At 38.9% G+C, this 21,160-nt stretch overlaps 1 protein-coding gene across 5 annotated transcripts; it reads left to right on the top strand.

Annotated features, from left to right (window-relative positions):
• Window positions 1-267: 267 nt before the first annotated feature.
• On the top strand, window positions 268-20,880 carry mink1 (misshapen-like kinase 1). Of its 5 annotated transcripts, XM_029520183.1 has the most exons (32): window positions 268-324; window positions 3,701-3,766; window positions 4,113-4,295; window positions 4,394-4,504; window positions 4,595-4,685; window positions 5,099-5,229; window positions 5,324-5,378; window positions 7,443-7,521; window positions 8,491-8,666; window positions 8,804-8,873; window positions 8,967-9,177; window positions 11,250-11,357; window positions 11,947-12,069; window positions 13,578-13,754; window positions 13,853-14,020; window positions 14,340-14,606; window positions 14,854-14,933; window positions 15,025-15,128; window positions 15,226-15,317; window positions 15,630-15,653; window positions 15,970-16,121; window positions 16,270-16,387; window positions 17,772-17,888; window positions 18,022-18,133; window positions 18,421-18,576; window positions 18,783-18,926; window positions 19,642-19,776; window positions 19,907-20,007; window positions 20,111-20,260; window positions 20,340-20,499; window positions 20,586-20,725; window positions 20,797-20,880. In XM_029520183.1, exons 1-32 carry the CDS (start codon window positions 268-270, stop codon window positions 20,878-20,880), a joined length of 3,942 nt encoding a protein of 1,313 aa, XP_029376043.1. The 5 variants fall into 5 exon arrangements, with proteins under 5 accessions (XP_029376043.1, XP_029376047.1, XP_029376045.1 ...); XM_029520187.1 differs by lacking the exon at window positions 11,947-12,069 and having other exon boundaries at window positions 16,276-16,387; window positions 18,427-18,576; XM_029520185.1 differs by lacking the exon at window positions 11,947-12,069.
• Window positions 20,881-21,160: the final 280 nt, after the last annotated feature.

Below are 21,160 nucleotides of genomic sequence, written 5' to 3'. Positions count from 1 at the left end.
ATAACATTACAGCTCTCGGCCAGAGTTGACGTGAGCTAGCCAGCTGGGTGCGTCTATGGCAGCTCTATCTGCGATGTGTCTGCTAATTTAAGAGCTACCGTGTTATTTCCACAACAGTTTCGGCGTATTAACAGCCCGTTTGCAATATTTCTTTCTCGGAAGGCAAGCCCTTTCAAGCTTGTCCAAGCTGCCATCGGAATTTTCCTTCGGTACTTCTTGTCATATAACTGGCTAACTTGTTAGCTAACGATATAAGTTTCGCCAGCTATGTCTGAAAACGCCCCCACACGAAGCCTGGATGACATAGACCTCGCAGCCCTGAGGGTGAGTATTGTTATTGCAAGATAAGTGTGCTGCACTGTTTTCATGTAAATGATGGCAGACGGACTTATTAGATGTTATGTCATATGGACTGGGGTGTCAGCTGGGCGTCTGGCACGAGCACGACCATTTAACACCCCCCACAAACAAACTTTAGATGGAATAAACATCCTTTGGCCTGGTGCTGCTACAGACTGCTGCACTGTCACATTTTCACAGCTATTGCAGAAATACGTTTTCCAGCCCATCTAATTTTCATGATTAGAGTTTAAAAAAATAACCCCCCCCCAAAAAAAAAAAAAATAAAAATAATATATATATATATATATATATATATATATCAACCACTCTGAACAGTTCATTGAAACATTTCAATGTATATTATCAACTACCAGTTACTACCAATTATATAACTTTGATACACATACACACTGTCTTTTGTTAAAAGCTTTGTTTAGATGGCACTTATGAATATGGGGGATGGGGTATGACCAGTTGAATGACAAAATAGATCTTCCCTTAAGATACGAATATCGAATATACCCAAATCAAATGGGGGGGGGGGAAGAAATGGCCCTGCTTGAACAATTTCACTATTTCCATTTTCTGGTAATTCTGGTACTTTTTTTTTTTTTTTTTTTTTTTGATATGTTGCGCCATCACACTGGAATGGGTGACAAATATAAACCTTTTGCAGTAGTAAATTCCCTTTAGGCAGACAGTTATTAGCATTATAAAGACAGATATTTATACATTCAATCGTTTGTTTGTTTATTAAAAAGATAGAATAGAGCCCATCACCCTGACTAAGGTCCTAAGGTCAAGTTTTAAAACTTAATTTTTACACTTAAATAAAGAAGTGAGTGTGATCTCTGTCTAGATTTATATTCACCGCAAGATTACTGAAAATATGATTTTTTTTTTTTTTTTTTATTAAATAACTATACAATGGAATTGGATAGTAGTCCTGTGAGAATTTTTTCCAAAGTGGTTATTTATATATATAGTCAGCACCCAGTATTAACGCATATTGGTAACAATATGTTCGTAAGAACAGTAAGGACATGGCGCCTACCTGTGTTTGCATAGGACATAAGATGGGTGTACTCAAGGAGTAACTTGAGTGCACCCAACTTGAGTTTGGGTAACTTTAAGTGGCTCTGTCAAAGTATTTTTTAAGAAATTTGCTACAGAGTGCAGCATGACTTCACCATTACATAACAGCAGTGCACAGGCTATTTTATATTTGTGCAGAACCCCTCATTTCAATGCCAATTATAAAAATCTAACTTTCAAATTTCCTTAAGATTATATGTTAAAACAACTGCTGAATTTTACTTATTTCATTGTTAATCTTGAAAAGTAGTTCTAGTTGTCAAACGAACTTTTGAAAGTGTTTTGAGTGAACTGGAATCTCACTTGCAAGCAATATCAGCCCTGTGGATATGAAACTCATGAGAAGCTTAATCTTGTGATATTGTTTTGTTGCCATGAAAACAGTGTTTTGCTTAACTAACTTCACAGAATAGTGCAAAATAAATGTTAAATTGAGGAAAGCTCGTCAAAAATTGGTTTACACTTTACAACGCTTTATTTTATGTGCAACTCTGAATATTAATTCACAATTCCTTCATTTAAATTAACTGAGACAAAAACTATTTGTTAAAGTGATAACTGTTAAAATCCAGATGTTTGTGGATATTCTCTGACATTCGATGATGACACAATTTTGTATAGATTCAATATACCCTATTCAAAAAGTACCACAAGGCCCAAATGTTCAATTTAATCCAACAGTAGAAGTTTTAATTAAACGAAATGATGAAAATAATTTTTAACTTTAACAGCTGTGATGTCAATAAAGTGAGGAATTGACATGCTGCTGAGATTTTGTTCAGATTAAGTTTGTTTTTACAGCTATAAACCTGGGGGCAGGACAGGCTTTATTTAAAATGACTTCCTCAGCGAAATTGACGCGGCTGCAGGAAATGTGTGCCCAACTTCCCCATGGGCCATAACTGGTGTCTGTAATGAGATTGTTCTTCCAACAAGAAGCTGAGCACAGCTTGACGTTAAGGAAAATTCACTGCATTGTGCCTTGAGGTTCACCAGTATGTTGAATTAACACATCAGCATGGCAGCATGATCTCCACCAGAAAAGCTGCAATTTTTATGATTTATTCAGATCGTATGTTGATTCCTCATTGTTTTACTGCTTCCTTCCATTTTTGCAGTCCTTTCTGGCAGTTTGTTTGATTATGAGTGTTGATTGCGTTACTCCTCAAACACAACAGTACCCTTCCCCTTCTATCACTTCATTTCTCTCATCCCACTCTTTGTGCTGGACGTAGGTGAAGCTACTGCCTCTGCCTTGCCGCCCACTCTATCATTACATTCTCTTCCATACTATACCATTATTCCCTTGCCTTCCACTTTTACGTCATGGTGCCACCTTGTACCTAACATGCTTCAAAATTAGGCCAATATGTTTATTTCATCAAACAAGCTATGAGCACTAGCGCTAAAGGTGTAGTCCCACTTTCGCAATTTTACTGCCTGATCTTCCGAAGCATATGTGCTATTTTTCTTATAAATGGTCCGTCTCTTAGGAATGTTTCCACTTCATGTTCAAGGCAAAAAGCCCATCATTGGAAACAGATGAAAGAAGGATAGGTCATGCTGTACATTCTAAACCCAAAGCAGCAGTTCCACCACCCACACATATTCTTAAAGCCATATTGAAATTGCACAAAAGTGGAATTGCCTGTCATTTTCCCTTGTCTCTTGGGGGAGGGGGTTGCATAATTAAGTCAAAACAACCTACTCATTATTAGTGTCGGTGAAAAATGTGTTTATGCATTTAAACTTAGAAAGAACAAATAAGGAAAAGGCCACAAGTCATATCAATTTTGTCACAATCTAATCCAGTATCAATACTAAATGTGTCTTCTTGTCTGTTTTCGTCTGTGTAAAGTCTTGGTGGGTGTTGAGTGGGTGGCTGGTATGATTAAGTATTTGATTTGTATGGAAATATGGATTGTAATATTGGGTTAATCTGTTGTGTGTTTTTTTTTTTTTTTTCTGGTTCTGTTCTATGGATGCTGTATGTGTTGTTTTTGTGTGTGTGTGTGTGCGCATATGATTTGGAGTTATGATCACCCAAATAGAGGAATGCAGCATGCGTTGCAGAAAAAAATTATCCCAAATTCTGCTGACATTTTTAAGATTTATTTAAGAAAGCCTTTACTATGCTTTATATTTAGGGTTGTTGTAGTTCAGCCATTGTGCAGACATAACTGAGGCCAGATTGTAGTGTATACTATTAGACCCTGCTGTTTACTTGTTTCAGAATTTATGAATCTGCCCGTGTCTTCCATAGGATCCAGCAGGAATCTTTGAGCTTGTCGAGGTTGTTGGCAATGGGACATATGGGCAGGTATACAAGGTGAGATATGATGCCTATATTCCATCTGAATAATGTGCTCAAGCAGTTAACACAAATTGTCACTTGTGTTTTGAATGGCAAACTAAGTGTGGCTATGAAAGACAACCCCAGTGCCAGCTCTTTGTTAAATGTTTCTTTCTGTACATTTAGCTCTAATTTAAAGTAGTTGTTAAATGAAGATAAAAGTTTCCAGTGGATGAAAATGTAGAATATCAACTTCAAAATGATGTTAAGAAACAGATTGGACACACTTGATTGGAGAAAAGTGTTTCAGAAACATTAGTCCCAGATTTATTTAGAATTTTTCTGACCACTGTTATAATGATCCAACTTGCTCTTGAATCAGGGCCGTCATGTGAAGACAGGCCAGCTGGCTGCCATCAAGGTGATGGATGTTACAGAGGAGGAGGAAGAGGAGATCAAAGCCGAAATCAACATGCTGAAGAAATACAGCCACCACCGCAACATAGCCACATACTACGGTGCCTTTGTTAAGAAGAGTCCACCAGGACATGATGACCAACTTTGGGTCTGTCCACTTTACCTAGCATGACTCTTTTCTTTTTTTTTAAATAGCAACATGCCTCTTTGAATTTCCTTTCTAAGTGAGTGTTTGTCTGTGTGTAGCTGGTGATGGAATTTTGTGGGGCAGGATCAGTGACCGACCTGGTGAAGAATACCAAGGGTAGCTCTCTAAAGGAGGACTGGATTGCTTACATCTGCAGAGAGATTTTAAGGGTGAGGAAGTGAAGCTGTACCAGTCAAAATAAGCCTGAGGCAGAGTCTAACATGCTGCTGACCAATTCTGACTTCTTTTCCTGTTTTCAGGGCCTTTCTCACCTCCACGCCCATAAAGTCATCCACAGAGACATCAAGGGCCAGAATGTGCTGCTAACAGAGAATGCTGAAGTTAAGCTTGGTAAGCTGAAAATTTAAGTACCATTTCATATTACGGCAGCACAGCAGCATAGTGGTTAGTGTTGTTGCCCCACGATAAGAAGGTCAAGAAGGTTCAGTTCCCAGGCCTGGGCCTTTGCGCAGTTTGCATGTTCTACCTGTACTTGTGTGGGTTTCCTCCACCTCTCAAAGACATATTTTTAGTTTGATTGGTGACTCTAAATTGTCCGTAGGTCTGTGTGTGAGTGGTTCCTCTCTGTCTCTGTATGTTGGCCCTGGGAGGGACTGGGGACCTGTTGAGGTCGTACCTCACCCTTGCCCACTGTGAGCTGGGATTGGCTCCAGCATTCCCCACAACCTAGAAATGGATGAGCGGTAAAAGACAAATGAATTAATGTTTCATATTACTTGTCTAATTCCTTTGTCCACATCCAGTTGATTTTGGGGTGAGTGCTCAGTTAGACAGGACCGTTGGGCGTAGGAACACCTTCATTGGCACACCTTATTGGATGGCACCAGAGGTCATTGCCTGTGATGAGAACCCTGACTCCACCTATGACTACAGGGTAACCACAGCATCATATATTATGTGCACTGCAAACTATGTCTTGAAAGCATGTGAAATACTGAGACCGACGTGATCATGTGTGCTTTTTGCAGAGTGATATCTGGTCCTTGGGGATCACAGCTATTGAGATGGCAGAGGGAGCGCCTCGTAAGTGCACACCTAAAGTTTCAGCTGCACATCTATTTCGCCTGTTCTTCACTGACTCGTACATTTCTGTGTATTCTGCAATCGGAAAATTTCTCATCATTCCCAAGTCCATTTTAAAAGACCTCATGAATGAGTCTGTCTTGCATATGTAGCCTTGTTGTCTGTATCTTCAGATGGATAGCTGACTCACTGTAATCAAGGTAGTGTAGTCGTGAGCTGGCAGTGGGCCTGTGAAGGCTGATTGAACAGATCCCTCTGGTCTGTTTAGTGGAGGGATTCATTTGCTGGTTGATTTGGTATCAATCCTGTAACAACCAGAGCGTCACACTTAAGTATAGCAGGTGGTAGCTGCTGATTTCTAAAAATAAGAAGTAAATAAGTAAATAAATATTTAACAATTGATCAACACTAGCAACTTATTGTTCCTAGTGTATTTTTTTTATTTGACCAGAGGATAGTGATTATAATCTAACCATCATGCCTACATACAAATGATACTCCTTACATAGTACTGCATTGACCTTTGAACTAGTTATTGATAAGGCATTGTTTTATGAGTTATGCATTAGAGCAAGGCAGCAGATAAATTTTAAGAATTTGTAACAAGGTCATTTAATTTTTATGATTAAATACATTTGCACTGTTGGCACTCTCACACAAATTCTGAAGGACTGAAAACTACAGAGCACCTATGGATCATGTTATCACATCTGTAAATGACCTAAGGCAAAGGGGCCAACTATCAAGCTGTGATCTGCCATTACATTTATGCAGTGCTCTTACTCCTCCAGTCTCAATACTAATGTATGCTCTCCTCTAATGAGGTTGATATATTCCTTATTTTCTTGATAGTAGGGCTGAAACCATTGTCCCTTAATAAGTTAGTTGCACAAATTACAGGTAATGGAGGTGATTGTATACTTAATATCTCTGTATATTGACATTATAAATGTTATGTACAAATATTATGCTTTGCTGAACAGTAAAATAAGCAATGCCATTGTCACAACATAGAAATTTGATATCTTAAGGGTATTTGACATGAAATACAATTTCCTACTGATGGTCACCTATCATTTGTGGTTGTATTTATTTTTAACATGAACCCTAAAATGACCCAAAAATGCTTTTCCACTCATGTGATGCTATGCCCTTAGTAGCTTTATTTCAGGCATGTTTTGGTATGCAGGCTGCTTGGCTCACTCTTCAGACAATCTTGACAAACGATATATTGTGAGAAGTCCCCTGATTCTATCTGTTCAAAGCAATTTAGGATCCCCATATCATGGCACCAACTGTGGGGCAGAATTTGTTTAGACTTGTTGCTATTGCTCAAAGGTGTTTTCAACAAAAAAGTTACTACTGCAGGCCTTTCAATCTTTTAATGGCCCCAAGCACAAGAAAAACCTCTCTGTTTGTGAACTTGAAAATTGTTAGAATGAGCTATAATTATTTTTCTTATGCACCCACTGCTTAAGAATCTTTTCAGAAAATCTGTACGCTTTCAGTGGGTGATCCATTCATTCTAATGAACATAAATGCATCTGACGGAATCATTACTAATTCAGCTTCAACATAATTAAAATGTGTAATATTAAGCATACATGTACATATATAAAATAAAAACACAAATTATTAGTGTAACTGTGATCCTGCTGTTCTAATGGGGCTTTGACTGTCTCAGTCACGTTGCATATGTCCGAAAACTGTGTTACAAAAGCCTATTTACTGTGAAACTCTAAAGCTAACCAGTCAGGTTTATCTGCCTACCTACGCTAGGAACACAATGACTCACAGTCCTTGGTCTTGCATTGAATGTAACAAAGCCTGAGGCACCAGGAAAGATTGGATAACAGCATCTGTAACCAAGTTTGAGGATACAAAGAATATGTGTAATAGCAGTTAGTATTATTTACAAAATACAGTATGTGGGAATACATGATTTCTGCTTAACATAGGATATATTGTGATTTTCCTTTTTCCTTTTTTGTACCATAGCTCTTACCATGGGTAGGAGGGCTTAATAACAACTAACCACTCTCATCATGTCCTCTTTTTCTGTAGCCTTGTGTGACATGCACCCAATGAGAGCACTTTTCCTGATTCCCAGAAACCCGCCTCCAAAACTTAAATCCAAAAAGTGGTGAGTTATCAACCAGCCTGCTGAGTTTTTCTGACCTATTTGGTGTTATCTGTTTTAATTTCATATAGCTCCCACTCAATCGGCTGTATTCACATCCTGTTACAACTCTGGAAACTTTAAAAATGTTACATCCTTCTAAAGGAAAATTGAAGAGAAACTTGCAAACTAATGGAGGAATGCATTATTCCCACTGACTGTGCAGTGGATTATGAAGTAGGTAAAATCTATCACAGGTTTATTCACTATCAGATTACATGGAATATTAGACTTATTTATTAGTGTGTGTGTGTATGTGTGTATCTATGTATGTGTGTGTGTGTGTGTATGTATATATATATATATATATATATATATATATATATATATATATATATATATATATATATATATATATATATATATATATATATATATATATATACACACACACACACACACACACTAATAAATAAGTATAATATAAGACTGTCCCACTCTGAATAATATACTGTAATATCAGCAAATGAATATGTGGGAAAAATCCAGGCAGGAGGGAGTATTTACTTATTTACCTATTTTAAGAGAAAACATTCTGTGCTTGCTTGATCTTTTAGGAATCAGGTTTCTGCAGAGCATAAATAATGCTAACCCTACCCTAACCCTTTAATACATGCAAAACACAAAATGAGAAAACAGCTGAATGAAAACAATTTTAATTTTTCCAAGAGGAGATGGTAAAAGAACAGGAAGAAGTGTAATTTCAAAGCAGATACTGCTGTAACACAAGTTATTGTGGCATGCCATCAGCTTTGTTTCAGTATTGAAACACATTTGATGGTCAGCATGACAAGAAACTGAATGTTTTTAAACCAGTTTAAAATTTTCTTGAAAGAGGCTGTTGACAGATCTTTATTACTTGAGTACTTCTGATTACTGTAGGGTCAGGATTCCCACTCTCATCTATCATATTTACTCCCTCCTCCCTCCTAGGTCGAAGAAATTCATTGACTTCATTGAGGGTTGTCTTGTGAAGACATATCCCAGTAGACCATCCACAGAACAGCTGCTCAAGCACTCCTTCATCAGGGACCAGCCCACAGAGCGCCAGGTCCGAATTCAGCTGAAAGACCACATTGACCGCACACGCAAGAAAAGGGGAGAGAAAGGTAAGCAAATCAGAGGCAAAACAGCTCACATGACAGTGACAACATAATCTATTTCATCAAAGTATACATAAGTTAGAAAACTACAGTGCTTAGTCTTTTATTTGTTTTCCTTCTCTTTATTTGGATATTTGTTGTAGAAGAGACAGAGTATGAATATAGTGGGAGTGATGAAGAGGATGAAAATCGTGGAGATGACAGAGAGTCGAGGTAATTCAGTGTATCACCTCTGCCTAAACGGTATGAATACTTGTGTTGTCTGAGCAAAATTGTTTCTCTTCTATCTACAATTTTGGTCATCAGTTCAATCCTCAATGTGCCTGGTGAGTCCACCCTGAGGCGGGACTTCCAGCGTCTGCAGCAGGAGAACAAAGAGCGCTCAGAGGCTCACAAGAGGCAACAGGCCCAGTTGGCTGCTCAACGCCGAGACCCTGAGGAACATAAGAGGCAACTGTTGCATGACCGACAGAAACGTATCGAAGAGCAGAAGGAACAGCGGCGCAGACTTGAAGAGGTAATAGTCAACATATCATTCAGTCCTTTTTTAAGGAGAAGGTTTACATTAGAAATATGCTTATTCAAGCTCTTCTTGATAAATAAAATGATAAATTCTCATATCTGTACACTAAATACAAAGCTAGAGTCAAGGGAGGGTTTAAATTAACATGATGTAAAGACAGAAGGCCTGGCTCCCTCGAGTTACAAAGCATGGCCTCTATCACCTCTGAAGCTTCTTTTGTTTTACATACTTCACTTACGTTTTGTAAAGAAAGAAGATTTGAGCTTGCAAACTCCGCACAGAAAGGCCCCAGGCCTGGTGATCCAACCCATAGCACTAACCACTATCCCGCTGTGCTGCCTCGTATCAGTCTTTTCAGTCCAATTTTGGCAAGAAAGCGAAGAAGCCAAAGAAATTCTGCTACTTTTTGGTAACATTAGTCTATCAAGTTTTGATGCTTGAGCTTAATTAGTTTCCACTTGTTATAATATTGTATTAATACTGAGCTATGGTGTCCTGCACCTGCAGAATTAAAAATTCTATATACAATTGGAGTTAGTGATGAAAAGTGTCACTGGAAGAGAAGAGAATATAACGAATAAGAGAATAATACTTTGACCCTCAATTTACTAATAGTTAGTTAGTTGTAGGAGCTTTGCTTGATCAGAATAAAGCGCCATCTCAATGCAAATAACATTCACAATAATGCAGCTATTACATGTACTTTTACAATTACTTCACAACTCTGTCTTCTTGTTGGCTGCTTGTGGTTTTGATCTACTCTAGTACATTTAACTATAAACATGTAACATGTTGTTAGAGAAACATTGTAGTTACCTGCCATCTGTGAATATTGCTTGATTATACATGACAATAAATTTCTAATTCAAAGAAAAGCTGTCTAAGCAAAGCAATACTGAGGTTCCTGGTTACAGTATGTTAGCTGTTATTGTAAGGCACTTAACTACTTGCTTTGCCTCCTTATCTGCCCATTATTAAGGCACACATCAATATTTGTTTTGCCATTATTTCCTTTGGTCTAATGTTTAGTATTTATGATTGAATATTTGAATGGAATGGATTTCAATATTTGGATCTCAGGCACTGGACCCCACTAGAGATTAGACCAGAGATGGGACCTCCGTAGAGACCAGATTAGACCAGAGATCGGACCCCTGCAGAGAGTAGAGACTAGACCAGACTAGATGAGACACCAGACGCTGGTCTTTTTTTTTTTTTTGGAATGAAAAGAAACATATCTGTCTGGAAAATGCGTTGTATAAAATGCTAAAAACGTAATTCTCAAAAATTAAAAACTGAAAAATTAATGAATGAAAATGAATATGGGAAAATTTTAAATGAATTATAATAACAGAAAAAATAAAACAGATTTTATGGGGTACTAGGTAAAAAAAACTGCAAGATAAGAATTGTTAATGCTGTACACGTGCTATGTTTTAGATGTTTTTGTAGCCTTGGGGGAAATCTTCTGGCAGTATGAAACTTGTAATATGAATGGAAACTAAGAAAAATGTGAGCATTGAATGGAAAACATATAATCACTCTTAGTTTTATAAATACAATTGTGTAGTATTGGTAAGTTAATTTGCTGCAGTAAGGTAACACTCCCCAATTCTAACTCCTCTCCAGTCCTCAGTAGAACAAACAACTGAGTAGACAAGCAAGTGTTTTGTGTCACTACCAAGTGGGATGTCTTCATTTCACCACAAAGGAGTAGTATTTTTTATTTTTTATTATTATTTATTTTTTATTACTTCTTAAAAAATGGTGGACTGCTCTCTGTCAGAATTGAATAACTGATCAGTTCTGTTTGAGTCAAAGCAGCAATAAGAAAATGATCAAGGTCCAATAGTTAGGTGTGTGTGTGTGTGTGTGTTGTGTTGTGTGAGAGACTATGACTCACAGGCTCTATCCAGCACTACCGTTCCCTTTATTTATTTTTTTCCCCAGCTCTTTTATCTAAACAAGGGAGGGTTTTCTTATGAGCAGGATGTTCATTATAGGATCCCAAGTGAAAACATAGCCACTATGCTCATTTCTCTTTTCCTGTCACCCCATTCTCCCAGCAACAGAGAAAAGAGCGAGAGATGGTGAGGCAGCAAGAAAAAGGTCCCCATCGGCGACTTGACGATATGAGACGGGAAGAAGATAGAAGGTTGGCTGAGAGGGAGCAGGTAACCAACCACAAGGAGTCATGAGCTGGTATCAGCCAATCACAGTAAAGTGTGGGTGTGTCCATCAGCAACACGGCACAAGTTGCTCTGGTGGTGAAATTCCATGAGTAGGTTGCCATAGCAGCAAGGGTCTAAATTAGTGTATTTATTCAGAGATGAGTTTTCTGTGGGTGAGCTCTCTGCGTCTCTTATGCTCTGCTTCCAGTCTCCCCTCAGTAACACAACAGTCTGGCATCATAGCACCATCACCCTGTAATGCCAAATACAGATTTACAGCTTTAAGTATTTTTTCTTTTTTTTTTAATTGTTCCTCATGTAGGAATTGACCACAGTCTCTATGTAGTTATGAGAGTGAACTATTTTAGTCCAAACTTTTATTTGTGTTCACTGCTAGACAAGGCTGGTGTATATTCTGTCACAAAAATCCAATTTAGTAATTGTCTTAAATAGGTACACTATATGGCTTATGTTTTTTTGTTGACAGTTTCATCATTATGTAACTGATATCCTCTTCCCCTCCCTAATCTACTTTAATTTCTCTTTTTCTACATCGCCTTTTTACCCTAACCCACATCTTATCTGTCCTCAGGAGTTTATCAGACATAAGTTAGAAGAAGAGCAGCGACAGTTAGAAATCCTTCAGCAGCAGCTGCTTCAGGAGCAGGCATTGCTTATGGTAACTAGTCCTTATATTCTTATCATCACAGTTCTTGTTTTGACTCTCTGTTTATGGCGTCCTCATGATTATAATACCTCATAATTAAGAGTCATATGTTGATTGCCCAAAAGTATTCTATATCTGCCCTCACAACATTGTGGTTTGTACTTTTTATGCCAAAATAAACCTGACATGGTTACATTGTCACTAAATTGCAGCTAAGTTTAAAATTTTTATAAATGGATTCAGACACTTGTATTTTTGAAAAAATAAACGGGTCCATTTATGGTGTCCACTGACTTAGATTTTTGTGAGCTGTTGTGGGCAGCTTTTTGTGCATCTGTGCAAGTGTACCTTGTTTATACTGAAGGGAGAAACCACACTCCTGACATCTTTGTTTGAGCTATCTACTGTGGAGCGTAGGAGTTGATGTCATTTGGATTGAGCTCTTTGTTCCTGTTTTTTGGAGGGAGAAAAAAAACCCATCCTCCCTGTTCAATGCATGAGACATTTAAGATATTTCTCTTATCGCTCCTAAGTTACACAAATACATACTTTTTGTTGACAGGCTACTTTCATAGGAACCAGAACACAGGGCCTGGAACAGGTTAGCACCCTCTGAGTAATTTTGGTGGTCTGGTGCAGTAATCACACTGTGAAGCAAATATGGCCCGAAGAACTTATCAAAGTAAAGGAATTGCTCCAAAAAATGTAAATAAATTTCAATAGAAAATTAAATGCAAACTTGACACTAACTGCAGTTGTTTGACAGTAAGAGCATCCCTGGAGAGATGTGATAACATACAATGAATTAATGAATGAATGTGAAAGAAATGAATAAAGGGGAACCGCAGGAAAGTTTTGGTGGGTAGCAACAGAAACGGTGAAAGTCAAACAGAATTCATAGCTTAAAAAATTTTAGTCTAGTCAAAATCTGTATTCACATATTTACTCCATTGGGTCCTTGGGCTCCTTTTAAAGTCCTCTCCTTCACAGGGAAGCACCAGAGTGACATATTGTCACTGGGTTTCCTCACTGACTTATAAACCGAGGATCATGTCACATTTAATTTGAATAGAAATTCAAGGAGAATATATATATATATAATTTTAATTATTTGTGCCAAGGTTTTTTCAATTCATCAAATACAACTTTTTAAAATATTTAGTGCTTGAAAATTGAAAATTACCTTCTGCAATTTTAAGATATAAATTTCAGTCCATGTGTTTCACTGTTGAAACTCTTCTTTCTTATTTCTCATGTCCTTTAAAGAACAGTGCCTACAACTTAGATTAATAAACAAATAAGTCAACTTACTCACATTCACAAAGTCTGAAACTCCACAAATTGATTTAGTTACAGTCCTTAGAAATTTTCTTACAACGTGAATTATAATTCTGTGCTGGAATAGAAATGGAAGCTAAATTCAGCTAGATATGCAAACATCTGTCTGTTGTCAGTGAATGCACTATTGCTATTTGCAGATGTGATGGTTCAGGTCTGACCAGCTTGACTTGTCTGAGCCAAGCAACATTTTGACTGCAGTGTGTTTCTTTGGTCAGGAGTATAAGCGTAAGCAGCTGGAGGAACAGCGTCAGTCAGAGAGGCTACAGAGGCAGCTGCAGCAGGAGCATGCTTACCTGGTGTCTCTGCAACAACAGCAGCAAGAAAAGAAGCCCCAACTCTACCACTACAACAAAAACCTGGAGCCCAACAACAAACCTACTTGGGCTCGTGAGGTAGCAGTGTAACCTATAGTTCCAGCATTATACAAAATATGCAAACTGGAGTACATTGGCCTGCAGAAGGGATAATTTCACCCTTGTTCATATTTCAGGTGGAGGAAAGAAGTAAACTCAACAGACAGGGATCGCCCAAAATCTGCACCACTGTCTCTGACACTGCCATCCAGTCTCGCTCTGACTCCATCAGCCAGTCAGGAGTGGTCCAGTCTCAGACCCCACCAATGCAGAGGCCTGTTGAACCCCAAGGAGGACAGGGCAAGGTGGGTGTTTTCAAGGGGTTCAAATTCCTTTGATAATACCTAGAATAGCAGATGAAGATACAACTTCTTGTGCCTCTCTTCCCCTTAATTCTTTGCTGCTACACCAGTTACTCTGCTGCATTATTTATGCCTTCTTTTTCGTCTTTTCTCTCTCTCCTCTCTACATATTTAAAAAAAAACAACAAAAAAAAATCACCTTGGAATTTAAACCAAACCTTGCATTTTTCTCCACTTCGGCCTCCTCCTCGACTGTCTTGTGCGCTCTTCCTTCCACTTGGCTGCTCTGTCCTCCTGCTGCTGCCGCCCCTGTCCTCTACAGTTCCAGATGGCTCACTTGGTTCCTCTGAAGCCTTATGCTGCCCCTGTCCCTCGTTCACAGTCCCTCTGTGACCAGCCTACTAAGACCATGTCCGCCTTCCCTACCCAGGATCCCTCCCTCACCCCCACCCCCCGCCCCATCCACTCTAGAGAGTTGGTGCGTCAGAACTCAGACCCCACCTCTGAAACCCCAGCACCACAGGCACACCAAATCCGAGAGGATCGGGGCCCATGGATCCGTCTGCCAGATGTGGAGCTCCCACCTAAGGTAAGATATTGAGGTTGGCCACAGGTCATAAATATCAGTTAAACTGGACTTTACTTTGTAAACTAACTGACATTGAATACTCTTATCTTTAGAGAAAACAGTAGAATCAATTTACTTCACACAACAGCCAGGCTTCCTGTCACATCTTTGATCCAGATTTAGTAGTGGCAGTTAAAATCCCACCCTTAGGTTTTGGTCTAGATGGTTTGATTGGGATTTTAAAACAAATCATCTTTGGTCACTTCAGATTCCTCAGAGGACAGCATCCATTGCCACAGCTCTCAACACCAACCTGACATCTGGAATAAGACATCCAGTCAGGGCCAGGTAAATGCTCTGATCAGTTTGTTTCGTGCCTGCTAAATGATGGTACGTTTGAACGATGATTGAAGATAAGTGATTTGTATCCTTGTGGCAGCAACCCAGATCTGAGCCGCAATGATCGCTGGGAGAGGGGAGAGAGCATTAGCATCATATCCAACCTGCCCCAGACCGGCTCTCTAGAGAGGCATCGCAATTTCAGTGAGTTCCTTCGTCCACAACACTATTTCTCTGCAGACTGTCTTTGCAGTAACCCTGGTTTCAGAAATATAACACCATGCATCATGGTTGTTTTCAGGTTCCTCCAAAATGGATTCACCCATTCTCTCTCATGATAGTCGCCATAAGCCAGGGGAGTCTCGCACCTCCTCCCGCCCTGGGCGCCCTGCTGTAAGTCCACTTTCAAAAAGACGTTATATTGGCTGTCCCCACTCGAAATGGACTTTAGCAATAAACCAGCTAGCAAATATACAACTAGATAAGTTGTATATTTGCAATTATCTATAAAAAAAAACAACATAAACTTATTCTAACATGTACTAAGCTCTATCTCAAACTGTGCATAATGCACCTGTTCTATTCATTTACTGTATAGTAAAGATTTTCTCCTCAAGTAGCCTTTCTTTAACACATAATGTACTTTCCCTTCATGTTTCTCTTCTTTTGAAACCCCTTTTTGTTGACTTTACCTCAAATGTACAGAGTTACAAGAGAGCTATTGGGGAGGTTAGTATCACAGTCTTGTGTGTTACATTCATGCATGAGATTGTCACCATTCATCGGCTGTAGTTAATAAATAGCATGAAGTGTCTTAATTTATTGGTTAAATCATGTTTTGTCTGTCAATTAAATTTAATGTTCTGCGTATATACCTTTTTATTAATGGATTTATTTTTTTTTTTTTATAATTCATCCCACACTCAGCATAGTGCCATGGCTCAAAACCTTCTGAAACTATCAGGTCACAGGTTTTGAATTCAGTTTTCAGGAGTTTAACAAATATTTTGGGAAAATTCAAAAATTATGATTTGCATGTCTGCAGGATCATGGGCTCTTTGCCAAGGAACGTGCTGAGGAGCAGCCTAGACCACCAGTCAAGGCTAACGATTACTCCTCATCTTCTGAGAGCAGCGAGAGTAGTGAGGAGAGCGAGAGTGGTGAGGGAGCAGAGGAGGAAGAAAGCCCCACAGACCGGTAATACTGAAGCACGGCAAGCACTGGCAAATAAAGCATGGATTCACATGGATTCATTTGTCAACTTTGCTTTTAAATAGAGAATTCACTCTTTCCTGTTGTGGTGTTGCTCTTGTTTACATTATTAATCTGTGAATCTTGATTTCAGTCACAGGGATGCAGACACTGATTCAGTCAACACCATGGTGGTTCATGAAGATGAAAGCGAGGTAGGAGATGGCGAGCAGGCTGGAGGTTATGGGGATCAGACGATGCTGGTGCAAAGGGTGAGTCATCTGCACACATATTAATGCTTAAAATGCGTTGTGAATTATGGGAAAATTCAATGCATTGGACGAGCAAAATATTACAAACCAGCAAGACAAAAAATGTTGTCCATGATATTGTTCAACAATGTTTAATATATTGTAAAGTTTGCTATCAATAGTCTGTAGAGCTACTTGGTAGTTTTACAAAAATCAGTGCTTCTGTTAACTAGCAGGATCAATAAAATCAGCCAAAACGTGGTCATGCGAGAAGTTGTAAACTTATTAAACAGATTTAACTAAAACTTAAAGATTACTAAACATTTACATGCCAGTAAAAATTTATTTTGTATGTTGCCTGAAGTAACCATGTCAGATTGCATAAATATGTGATTTTTGAAGAGACAGTTGACATACATTTTGCAGGTGTCACTTTTATTGAAGTGTGAAGCTTTTTTTTTTTTTTTTTTTTGGTGTGTGTATATGCAAGTATTTTATTGTGCTGTCAGCATCACAAATATATGCCAAGCTTTAGTCCTGTTGCTGAATATCAAGGGCATTTATGGAGTTACTTCACTTGACATCATAAATAACATGTCAAACGTTATATATAACATAAAGGAAGAGGAATTCTGATTATTTTTCGATGATTTCACATACAGTAAATACAGTAGCTGTTTTTATAGTCTTTTAACAGTTTCACTGATGGAATAACATAAACAAATTACAATCATACATTTATATAACTCACTAGAATAATTAAAATCACCACCAGGAAGTCACATTTACCACTGAGACTGAGATCTAACTGAGAACAATGGAGGATGTAAATTATCATAAGAAAATGAATGAATTTCCAAGGGGCCATCCACAGAACGTCATACAGTCTGAATATGTGTGCCAATTAATCTTTTCAGGTCTTTTGCTCGAGCAAGTGCTAATTTTAGCCACAAAAAACCCAGAAAACAAAACCTTTTCCCCCACCTTTGTATCCTTTTTATCCTAAAAGTGCCAGTAAATTCATGTATGATCAGTTTTTACTAAGAGGGATAAGGCTGTGACGCATTTGCTGACATTTTGTGGAGTGACAACTGACAAGTGTGGAGTCATCAGTTCACTATGGGATGTCATTGAAACACGGATAATAGAGAGCAGAGCAACACTCTGTAGAAGCTGCATGTAAATAGGAGTGAGACATCAGTGACCAAAAACACACATTTGGTCCCAGCTGTTACTTTACCTTTTGTGATCATTGTAGTGTGCTAACAAACCGGGTCATATCTTGGTAATTGGTGCAACAGATTATTTTAGAGATGAGACTCTTATTGGTGTTATTTATTAAACTGAGGTGTGTGTGTGTGTGTGTGTGTGTGTCTGTGTCTGTGTCTCTCCCTTTACCTGAAAGACCCCAGAGAAGAGGAACCATAATGGATACACTAACTTGCCAGATGTGGTGCAGCCCTCCCACTCCCCCACAGATTCAGCCACTCACTCTTCCCCAGGAAAAGACTCTGTTTATGATGTAAGTTTTTCAAATGCCAAATATATTAGTCCTGAATTCCTGGTTTATTGTTTTTGTGTTCCTTATTTGCCAATTTTACACCAGAAATCATGTCAAATGCTGTACAACTCACACAATTTCTTTGCTCCACCAGTATCAAACCAGAGGTTTGGTTAAAGCATCTGGAAAGTCCTCTTTCACTACCTTTGTGGATCTGGGCATGTATCAGTCACCCGGAAGTACAGGGGATAATATCTCTGTCACTAGTGAGTCAGAAGTTTTTCAGTCCTTCAGCAACTTCAAAATTAAACCGCTATTACTACAGCAGATTGCAAATTGATTCACTATCTTAACCTTTGCTATTAATTCTTGTGAATTACAAAACACTGAGATAATGCACCTTCAAATAAAGTTAGTAAGTAAATTGCTTTTAGAACTTGAAAGTACCCTTTATAAGATATAATAAAGATATAATAAAACTTTTATAAAATGATGAAAGGAAGATTTGTGTTTGTGCTTTTCCATCCAAAATTAAAATTTGTGATTGCTGTCTGTTTAGGCTCCAGATTTGAGCAGCTGAAGATGGAAGTGAGAAAAGGATCCATGGTGAACGTCAATCCTACCAACACACGCCCCCCTAATGACACACCTGAGATCCGAAAGTATAAGAAGAGATTTAACTCTGAGATCCTGTGTGCTGCACTTTGGGGTGAGAACAGAATGCAATATTGTGGTGATGGAGTTATTGTGGGTTGTGATGGGAAATTGATAATGGAAATTAAAACGCTCCAAGATGACAACTACCAGGAATTGCAGTACGGGTACACTGCAAAATTATTTTAAGCTGTCGAAAAAGCAATGATTAGAATTGTAGTATTCCCAGTGAAAAGTTTATTTGTGCACGTGTATCACCAGGTGTGAACCTGTTGGTGGGCACAGAGAATGGTTTGAAGCTGTTGGACCGCAGTGGTCAGGGCAAGGTCTACCCCCTCATCAACTCCCGCAGGTTCCAACAGATGGACGTCCTGGAGGGGCTCAACCTGCTCATCACCATATCAGGTCATTACTTCTGTTCCTCGCCAGCCTGCTTTCATGACAGTCGGGTTGAAGCTGTGTCTGCTTTTGGCATAAGACCACTCTATTTAATGGGATGCCAAACATTAGATGCCTAATTGTGGTCATCCTTTTAAGATTTTTAGATTTATTAATATAATTTTTTTGCATTGCATTTGACTTTGCACTTAAAAATCACGAGAACTTGGTTTTATTTCTGTAGTTTAGCACATGACAAGATCAAGTCTGTTTTTAAACGTACTGTATTACTAATATGGTTTTATTCTGTTCACCATTGCCAATGTTTTGGTAGATATTTTAGAAAATGCAGTAATGATTTTTAAAAACACATTTTAGCTGAATGATGCTGACCACCACAACTGCTAAGTTTAGAAATTTTTACCCTTATCAAATTAAAATTCCTTTATTTGTCCCACACTAGGGAAATTCCAATTATTGCGGAAGCACAGAGATAAAACAACAAAGCAAAGGTATTAAATAGGGTACAAAAGGGGTACGGGTAAATTAGGGGAATAGCACCTATTTACAGTTTAATGTAGGTTATTTATAGATGTATGTGTGTGGATTCCTAGGACAACGCAGTAATTAATAATTTGGAAAGTATATTATTTAAGTATTACTGTATGTCCTCCAGCAATGTGTGTTGAAATAATTGTTTAGAATATTTTGTAATTGACTGTGACCAACTGTGTCTTTGAAGGCAAGAAAAACAAGGTGCGTGTCTACTACCTGGCCTGGCTGAGGAATAAGATCCTTCACAACGACCCTGAAGTGGAGAAGAAGCAAGGCTGGACCACTGTAGGGGAGATGGAGGGTTGTGTACACTACAAAGTGGGTGAGTGACGGATAATGGGTATTTATTAGTACGTCCATTCCACTTCAGGCAAGTTCGAATAAATGCATTTGGCAGATTGAATTATTGATAACAAGTATCTGATATCAGATGGCTTTGTTGTTCTGCCTAGTGAAATATGAGAGGATAAAGTTCCTGGTGATTGCTTTGAAGAATGCAGTGGAAGTGTATGCTTGGGCACCCAAACCTTATCATAAATTCATGGCCTTCAAGGTAAGTCTCTCTTTTCTTGAGCTGAATTAGTTAGCAGAAGAGCATGGATGTTGATTATTTCCTTACAGTCACTTTGTGCCCTTAAAACCCCCCAATTCTCTAGTCTTTTGCAGATCTACCGCACAGGCCTCTCCTGGTTGACTTAACAGTGGAGGAAGGCCAGAGGTTAAAGGTCATCTATGGGTCTTGTGCTGGTTTCCATGCCATTGATGTGGACTCTGGAAACAATTATGACATTTATATCCCTGTTCATGTAAGTGAACAGCTGTTGGGGTGTTTTGGGAGAAGAGAGACCTGCAGGAGCTCATCCCATCTATTTTCATCTCAAACAGATCCAGAGCCATGTGACACCACACGCAATCGTGTTCCTTCCCAGCTCAGATGGCATGGAAATGCTGCTGTGCTATGAGGATGAGGGCGTCTATGTCAACACCTATGGACGCATCATCAAAGACGTGGTCCTCCAGTGGGGAGAGATGCCCACATCTGTTGGTACTGGTCAACTCCAGACTTCGACTAAACTGGATGTGTCATCTGTATGCAGTATGCTTTGTACTAATATGACACTTTTCTTGCAGCTCATATCTGCTCAAATCAAATCATGGGTTGGGGAGAAAAGGCCATAGAGATCCGCTCTGTGGAGACTGGCCACCTGGATGGTGTTTTCATGCACAAAAGAGCTCAGAGGCTGAAGTTCCTTTGTGAGAGAAATGATAAGGTGAGAGTTTAAGCACCAACAGCAGCTGAATTATGCCAGAATGTTACTGACATGCATGTGCTATCTTTCAGGTGTTCTTTGCGTCAGTGCGGTCTGGTGGCAGCAGCCAGGTGTACTTCATGACCTTGAACAGAAACTGCATCATGAACTGGTGAAGGAACAGCTGGCCCGGTCAGTGTGTCGACCCCAGCAGGGTCTGGAGAAGGAAAGTGCGTCAGAAATACTTGCAAACGCATGCACACCAATGCGAACACCTCTCCCGCTTTCTCTCCAGCCTGCTTTCAATCATGCACTCATGCTCCAAAGAAACACATACAGACTGATTGACAAACGCACATGCACACAAACACAAATAATATCTAAATTCATTCCAGCCTACACCCCTTAAGATACACTTTCTACCGAGCCCCCCTGCTAACAGTCTCCCTGGAATCA

This window comes from Echeneis naucrates, chromosome 14 (genome assembly GCF_900963305.1).
Source record: "Echeneis naucrates chromosome 14, fEcheNa1.1, whole genome shotgun sequence".
NCBI classification, from domain to species: domain Eukaryota; kingdom Metazoa; phylum Chordata; class Actinopteri; order Carangiformes; family Echeneidae; genus Echeneis; species Echeneis naucrates.
This window is presented reverse-complemented; position numbering and strand designations above follow the sequence as displayed.

Coding starts and splice junctions, on each gene's coding strand:
- mink1 (XM_029520183.1), top strand. CDS start 268: ATGTCTGAAAACGCCCCCACACGAAGCCTGGATGACATAGACCTCGCA. Junction 15,129..15,225: donor AGAGAGGCATCGCAATTTCA/GTGAGTTCCTTC, acceptor GGTTGTTTTCAG/GTTCCTCCAAAATGGATTCA. Junction 15,318..15,629: donor CCCGCCCTGGGCGCCCTGCT/GTAAGTCCACTT, acceptor TCAAATGTACAG/AGTTACAAGAGAGCTATTGG.